General features: G+C 56.5%; 1 protein-coding gene across 14 annotated transcripts in view; it reads right to left on the bottom strand.

Annotated features, from left to right (window-relative positions):
* Window positions 1–3,193: 3,193 nt before the first annotated feature.
* CELF5 (CUGBP Elav-like family member 5) overlaps window positions 3,194–8,349 on the bottom strand; it is a 48,169-nt gene continuing 43,013 nt past the window's right edge. For 7 of the 14 annotated variants that reach the window (XM_059159439.1, XM_059159436.1, XM_059159435.1 and 4 more), the window contains one exon: window positions 3,194–6,559. In XM_059159439.1, coding sequence (XP_059015422.1) covers window positions 6,432–6,559 — 128 coding nt within the window. In that variant the 3' untranslated portion in view covers window positions 3,194–6,431. The remainder of the gene's footprint in view (window positions 6,560–8,349) is intronic. The other 7 variants (XR_009350546.1, XR_009350545.1, XM_059159428.1 and 4 more) reach the window with 7 other exon arrangements.

The raw sequence follows: 8,349 nt of genomic DNA, 5'->3' as shown, positions 1-8,349 counted from the left end.
CAAGGGCTTGGCCAGGCAGGGTCTCATCTGAAGGCTCGATGGGGGAAAGACTCCCTTCCAAACTTGTGTGGTTGTTGGTGGGACTCAGCTCCTCGCTGGGATCTGGACTTTGCCATGTGGAGTAGTTCTGTGAAATGTTGGCACTTTTCCCCAAATGCTGCCCATACCTGCCTTTTCCATTCCTGCATCTTTACAAACTGTATTTAAAATGATTTTTTAACTTCTTAAATGATGCTTGACTATATTCAGCTTGTGAAGATCGCAAGTGAGGCTCAACTGTTCGTCCTCTAGCCCCCCAGTTCCTCACTCCCCCAAAGGGTCCTCCTTCAGCGCCCTGGTGGAATCGCTTCTAGTCCTCCTCATCCTTATGATCATAAACGCACCTCCCACCCTGGCCCAGCCTTCAGATGAGGCAGCCCTAGGGGGACCTATGGGCTGACCACAATTTCATGAGAGACCCCGAGCCAGGACCGCCCGACTACGTCTGCTCCTGTGGTCTGATTCCTGACCATAGAAACCACAAGATAACCAATGCATGTTGCTTTAAGCTACTAATTTGGATGCATTTGTTATACAGCAATTACTAACTGATACACCCCACATGTTACTTAGTCTAGCCCCCCTGGATGAATGCCAACATCGCAGCAGGGCTCAGCTGTGTCATGCACACTCCTGTTCACTCCATGGAGACACCCAGCCAGGACTACTGTATCGTAAGGGTGTACAGTCCAAATGTTCAACAGCTCGGAGTTACATTTAAAAGCTTCACTTGGGCGTGCCTGGGTGGCTCAGTGGGTTGAGCCTCTGCCTTGGGCTCAGGTCATGATCCCAGGGTCCTGGGATTGAGCCCCACATCGGGCTCTCTGCTCAGCGGGGAGCCTGCTTCCCCCTCTCTCTCTGCTTGCCTCTCTGCCTACTTGTGATCTCTGCCTGTCAAATAAATAAATAAAATCTTTTTTAAAAAACATCATTTGGAGTATTACAAATAATAGCTTGAACTACAGTCTAATATATTTGACTTTTAGCCACTGCATAGTACAGGGAAGCAGGTGAGAGCCAGCCAGAGGGCCAGAGTTCCCTTCCTATGGAGTAGGAACTGCTAGACCGGGGCGGGGCTCTCATCAGGACCTCCCTAAGAGGGTGGTGGTGGGTTACATGAGTTGAGTCGCAGAAAACACCGCACCGCACCCCTGCCCCACCCCATGCTGTCCCCAGGAACTTTGTGCAGCGGTGGATGTGAAGCTCTCGAGCCACTGAAATGAGGGTTCATTTGGCCAAGGAAGTGAATTTATAATTTCGTAGATTGATTTAACTGTCAACAGCCACATGCGGTCCGTGTATGACTCGGGCTTGAAACAATGCATGGCAAACCATAGGTGCTTAATAAATGCTTGGTAGGAATATTTCTTCCAGCGTGCTGATCTGCATCCCAGAAGCAGCACAGAGGTCACCCCGGTGTCCTTCTCCAACGCCAGTCTGATGATGTCTGTCCCCTGCTCAAAGCCCTCCTGTGACTTCTCATTGTCCCAGACTGGTTAACCTCATTGCCGTTACAACTTTCAGCACACTTTGGAACTACTTTTTCCTGCAGGGCCGGGTTTTTGCCCACCTTCCTCCTTGCCTGGGGCCTTGGGAGAGTGGGGACAAGGTCTGGCACTTGGTAGTTGCTTAATCACCAGAGGCCCTCTGTAGGACCCTACACCTCTGTAGGGCCTACACCCTACATCTTCTCCAGCCAGTGCTGCGTCTTAGGCCATCCAACCTCCACAACATCTCAGCCTCTGAGCCTTCGGCCAGGCTGTTCCTTCCATCCAGAAAACCCTTCCAGGCGGACTCAGACTCAGCTTTCCAGCTCCCACCCCAACTGGCCTCATTCTGCTTGAGGTGCTGGAGCAAGGTGCTTGCTGTCTCTGGGCCTCAGTTTCCTGAATCGCAAAATGGGATGAGTTATTGATAAGACTAAAAGATGTGGCTGTGCCCCAGTGGCCCACCGGGGATTAAGTGGCTCCCGGATGAGTGGTTGGTATCAGCATTGGCGTGGCCGTCCCCACCATTCAGAGCCCCGCCCAGCCAGACCCTGCTCAGGGGGCCAGTGTCTCCAGCCCCAGGTCTAATTTTTTTTTTTTTTAGAACTTCAAGGCCCCCTCATGAGCTGCATGCAGTGTCATTTTTTCAGCCATAGTCATGTCACCTCTCCAGTGTCACCTCCTTCAGGCCTCACCTCTTCAGGACACTGCTGGGTCCTCAGCTACTTCAGGTCCAATGGGGGACTCCGTCCCGTGTCGGCAGCATGGGTGGGGGTGCAGAGAACACGGTGGCTCCATCGGCAGCCCGGCAGCCCCGCCCCCACGCCCCACCCCAGAAAACGCAGGCAGGCGCTCACACAAACACACCTGAGTAAAGTGGCGCGCTTTGCAATAGCCAAAAGGTAGCGACACCCGAAATGTGTGGGGATGGATGAATGCATACACAAAACGTGGTCCATGCCCCCACGCACACATCCCGGGGCCACCAACGAGGGGTGAGGCCCCCGGGCGGGGGTCGCAACCCCAGCCCACGACGCGCAGGGAAGGAACCAGACACAGGAGGTCACGCGGGGTGTGAGTTCACGCGTGTGACACGTCCAGACCAGGCTCCTCCACGGACACGAAGGGGCTCGTGAGGACTGGGCGGGGTGGGGGGGGCAGAGGTGACGGCTCAGGGGACGGGGTTGCTTTTGCGGGTCTGAATGTCCTGGAATTAAGCACACGTGGTGTCTGCACTATCTTGTAAATGTATTTAATGCCTCTGGATTGTACCTTTTAAAATGGTGTAATGGGGAATTTCATGTTCCGTGAATTCTACCTCGAATTAAAGAGAATGCATCGTTTAGAGTGTCTTTCTCCTCTGGGGGCCACCTCCGTGAGGACAGAGCCGAGAGCCGCCGGGGACCCGCACACAGGAGGTGGGTGGGTGTTTGGGGAATGGATGAGCCAGTGAACCCCGCGCCACAGGAACCTGCTCTCCTGGAGAAGGACAAGTCCCATCGCCTCTGCTTCTGGACGACTCAGAGGGAGTCTCGGTGTTGAAATATTCCCAGAATATCTCCTCCCGCATCCGCTAACCTGAAATCCGGGTTCTCTTGCCCAGGCAACTCAGTGGGGCCAGACACGCTCTATCCACGAGAGGCGGTGAATAAGGGAGGACCCGGTCCTTTAGCAAGTAAAACTTTTATTAAATAAACTTTCAGTTTCTCCAGACCAAAGAGAGGCATTTGGACATTGAAATGATGGTTGCAGCTTCTCACCTGAACACGCCACAGTGACAAGGACCTCTCCAGCCAGAAATCCAAACCAAGTCAACCCAAAGTTCCCTCTAAGTCCCTTTCTTGTATTCCTTTTCTGTGTGTGTGTGTGTATGTGTATGTATGTGTATGTATATGTGTGTGTGTGTGTGTGTGTGTGTGTGGCGGTTTGTCTCCAAAAGTCGGTTTGCAAGTTGAAACTTCATGAAATCACTCGTAGCAGAAATAAAGTACATCGTACAAATCACGCAGGTCTTCGATGTGGAGTATAAAAATGGTATTTACAGCCAGTAAACATGGGCCAGAGGGACACACGCCACTGCACACCCACACGCACTCCCAAGCAGGCCCAACGGAGGGCTTGGCGGGTGCCGGGGACACGCACGAGGCCCCCTCGTGGCCCCTGGGCACGCACACGCAGACGCACGGGACACAGGCACGCTAGAGTGTCTCGGAACAATTATCAAACTCTGGAATATCGAAACAAGTTGGTCATTAAGACTTTTTTTTTCTTTTCTTTTTTTTTTTTTTTTTTTTGCAATGTGTTCTTTTTTGTTTTTTTTTGTTTTTGTTTTTTTCTGGGTCAGTCAACACATTTTGGTAGAAACAAAAGGGAATGCTTTTTTTTTTTTTTTTACAAATTTTTTCTTGAGCTTATTAAGTTCTTCGGCGCCTCACTTGGCAAGAGGCCCCAATGACGTCCAACGAACTTGACTCTGTGCTTCAAAGTGGGTTTTCACGGTTTGAGTAGCTATACAGAGATGCCCCGAAAGGACTTCCCTCCCCGCCCCGACTAGGAAACAAAAATCCAGTCATCTGATTTTTTTTTCCCCATTTTGTTCTCTTTTCTTCTTTGTATCTGCTCAGAAAGACCAAAATTAAAAAAAAAAAAATTATCTGTAGAGGTATTTCTGGTAACGGGGTGCTGGGACGGTGCAGGTTGGCTTGTCCAACGCGCTTGGCAATCTTGGTCATGAGATCGTGAACTCCAGGCTGGTGATCCGAAGGCAGGGAGGGTGGCTGCCTGCCCTTGGGAGGGGGCAGGAGGGGCGGGGGGGCGCCCCGGCCCCTGTCTGCCCCTGACGGAAAGCTAAGGGCTATTGGTCACATGAGTAAGGCTATGACGGGGGTGGGGGGGGTGGAGAAGGTGGGGGCGGGTCTCTTTTGTGCCTACGTCGGGGAAGGCAGGGCCCTGGGGTGAGGGAGGGGTTAGGGGGTCCCGAAGCTGCAGCTAAGACCAGGGACACTCGAGCTGGCTGAGCCCAAAGGCCTGCGAGAGCCGTCGGCAGCAGGGGCCCAAAGTCCTGGAGGTGTATCGCGTTGGCAGCTGATTCCCAGTGCTTCTCGGCGCCCTGGTCTGACATGACAGCGGGAGATGGGGAGACACTGGGCGGCCCGGTCATCCTCAGCCCTTCTTATGTCCCTGCTGAGTGACCGGGCCAGGGTCACCATCTCTTGGATGGGAGGAAGTCGGAAAAGTTTGGTCCCATGATCTATACTCAAAAAATATATATACTGTCTATAGCTCTATATATATATGCATATATATATATAGGAAAAGTTGTGATTTAGTTTGGGGAGCCACCAAGGAGGGGGCAGGAAACCTCCTGGCCCCCAACTCAGAAGCCCCCTCCCCCCAGCACGGGGGCAGATCACAAAGCCCCCTCCCCGCGCCATGTGGCCTTTGTAGGGTTTCACATTAAGGGGGTTGGGCAAGGGAGGCGGGAGAGACAGGGAGGGCTGGTGTCCAAACTCGGTTGTAATTTACGGAAAAGTCCGGGATCGGTTGGAAGCGGGAAGCCCTCCTGGGGTGGGAAGGCCCCTCACCTGGCGGAGAAGGGAGGGGCGTTAGGGCGGGGTGATGGGGGGCCTACGACACCGCCTCCCACCTACACCCCCTGCCCTGGCCAGGCTGGGTTCTGGGAACCCAAGGGCCCCTGTCCTTTCACAGAGAGTCCACTTCCGGATCCGGAGGCCAACAAACCGCCTGGGAAGGGACGTGGGGCCGCTGAGCCCATTTCCTCCCGCAACCCCGGGCCAAGAGTTGGGTTTATTCTGGTCTCCCTTGCCCCCTCGCTGCCACTGAAGCTCCACGGGGAGCAGCTCCGCCCCCCAAGCCCCGCCCCGTGTCAGTTCATTCACCACTGGGGTGTGGCCCCAAGCGCGGGGAAGAGCGCCTAGCGCTTAGTAGGTGCTCAGTAAGGACTTGCTGTCCCGGAGCGTTCAGGTGCAGGGGGCATTAGTCGCCTGATCCCGTGACCGGATACCCGCGAATCTGGGGGTGCTGACTTGACAGTCGGAAAAGCATGCCCAGCCCCTAACTGAGCACCTACTTGGCGCCAGACCCCAGGCGCGGCGCTTTGATGACCACGGCGCTTGTGATGGAGAAAAGAAAACCGAAATGAATGGTCAAGAGCTTTCCAGGTGGCGGGTCCTGGGCTTGGTGGGGAAAACACCGCATCCCCAAGCGGATCCTCCCTGTCTCGGGAGGCGACTTCCACGAACCCATTCCTCGGATGAGGCTCGTCAAGGCTTGCGGTCAGTTACGTTTCCCCACTGGCCCCTTAGGCTCACTGTTCCTTCCCCAGAGAAGGTGTTTAGTTGTTGATAAAGTTGTTCTCTCTGATGGCAAAATCCACTCTTGGGGGTGTGTCTGGGGGTACCTTTTTCGGGGGGGGGGGCAGGCTGGTGAGCAGGGCAAACATTCCGCTTTCTCACCAGCCCACAGAGCAGGAACCAGAGAAGAGTTACGACCCCAGCCCAGCTGCGAGACTCACAGGTCAGGACAGAATACCCTCCCCACAGCCCACCCCACCCCAGACCAAACCTGGCCTCTCAGTGAACTTCTATTCATCCTTCAAAGCCTTCTTCTGGAAGGATTCCCCAACCACCCCCGGACCCTAGATCCACCTTCCGTCCCAGCCCCAACCGAAGGGGGGATGGGGGTGATCTAGTCTAGCTCTGTCCACAGCGACCCAAGCTGGGGACCCCTCATGGCCTCCAGCAGCATCCCCGGGGGGCTGGGGAGGGCTCAGAGAATGAGGGGGTGTTTGGCCAAAACGGGGTGGGGGTGGGGGTGGGGGTGGGTGGGGCCGCCTGGCGGCTCACCTGGGCCAGGCCCGCAGCCTCCGGGCGGCTGTGGGCGCGGTCAGTAGGGGTGTCCCGGGTCTTTGGGCCGCTTCAGCTGCACCTTGAGCCTCTTCATGCCGATCTGAAAGCCGTTCATGGCCTGGATGGCGGTCTGCGCGCTGGCCGGGTTGTCAAAGCTCACGAAGCCTGCGGAGACCGGGGCGGACCCGCCATGGTGGGCAACGCGGGCGTCCTCCGCTTCCTGCAGTGCTGCGGCCCCGGCAGCCCGGCTCGCGGGGTCCTGGGGGCGGGGGGGTGCGCTCGCAGGGGCAAGTGGGCCCGGGGAGGCAGGAGGGCGCGCCAGGGCACGCACAGCAGCCCGGCGCCTGGCTCTGACACCCTCTAGACTTGCATGCCTCCGGGGACGGGGTGCTTGCTTCCTTACCCGGGGTCTGCTCTGCTGAGACTTCCCACAGGTGGAGGGAACAGGTGAGGCCCATGGGGGGGGTCCCATGAAGGCCACATTCTCCCTCCCTCCCCATCCTGGCTGCCTGCCTCCTTCCAGGCCCTGGATGCTAACCCTCTGCCCTCCCAACACTGCTGTCCATCTGGGATCTTGACTGTGGATCAGAGACTATCTCTGCGTGAGTGTCCTGGTGTCACTTCTCTCTGTTCTTCTCGCCCTCTTCCTCTCTCTGCCTGTTATCTCGTTCTCTGTCTCTGTCTCTCTACCCCCATATCCCCCGCAACCCTGCCCCATGCCCCACAGGCCATCAGAAACATCCTGCTCGGCCACTCCTCAAACTTCCACCAGCCCCTGCCACCCCGGGCCACCCTGCCCTACTCCTGCCCCTCACCGCTCGGTCTTCGCAGGCTTCCCGGGAGGGTGTGGAGGCCACAGGGGCCAGGAGCCCTTTGGGGTGAGGGACTGCATGCCCAAGTATTTGAGGTGGGGATCCCCGAGCTCTGGGTGAGAGGCTGGGTGGGGGGTTAGGTGGAGAGAGAGTGGAGGCAGGGTTGATCGGTCCTGCAGAGGCCCACTGGGGAGCCAGGGGGGAAGGTGGAGCTAGGGGGCATAAGGTCTTCACGTCTACCAGCTGCCCTAACACCTGTCCCCCCGCTACACTGATCAGGAAACCGAGGCTCAGGGAAGGCACAGGACTCCTCACTGTTGAGAGGGATTGAGTGGGTTTTCCCCCACACGCCGCCTTCTTCGTCCCGCAAGTGGGATGCTGACGAGGGGCCTGGGCACTGGCAGAGGACCCTGATCCAGGTGGCCTCGGGTGCGCTGTTTGACCGCCCTGTGCCTCTCCTTCCTCCCCGGGGTAAAATGGGGCCGCTCTTCCCTTTCATGGTTGGATGCTGAGTATATACGGAACGCCCTGGCTAAATAGGCAAGACTTGGCCTTTGCAATACAACAGAGTGAGATTACGAGTCCACACTTCAGAGTCAAACGGACTGGTTCCGATCTGGGTTCTGCCTCTTTGCTGCTGTGTGAACTTGGAGGCCAAGGCCCTGTAGGACCGCCCCGGCCCCTCCCTGGCCTTCCTCCTCCCACCTTCCCCCTCTCTCTGCTCCAGCCACAGGGCCTCCTGGCTGGCCCTCCAACACACCAGGCACAGCTCTGCCCCAGGACCTTTGCACGTGTCGCTCCCTCTGCCCCGGAACCCTGTACCCCAGACATCCTGGGGCTGGGAAATCTCAACGTTTGGGTCTCAGCTGAAACATTACATCCCGCACACCGGCTTCTGGGTCCTTAGGAGCAGATGGTGATGGTGTTCTTCCCGCCATTCATAACCCCCTGACGGATGCCCTGCCTTGTTTATTTCCACCTCCTACCTGTAAGCTTGTGTTTTTCAACTCCGCAGTCGCTGGCCAGGGGCGGTCATTTAGATCTGGATTCCTTAAAACTAAAACTTTTATCTCTTTCTCTATCTCTGTCTCTCTACCCCATCTCCCCCACCCCCATCCTGCCCTGCTCCCCCCAGGCCATCAG

The sequence above is a fragment of the Mustela lutreola genome, chromosome 2, assembly GCF_030435805.1.
Source record: "Mustela lutreola isolate mMusLut2 chromosome 2, mMusLut2.pri, whole genome shotgun sequence".
Lineage (NCBI taxonomy): Eukaryota > Metazoa > Chordata > Mammalia > Carnivora > Mustelidae > Mustela > Mustela lutreola.
The sequence above is the reverse complement of the archived record's forward strand: the minus strand, read 5'-3'. Positions and strand labels throughout refer to the sequence as shown.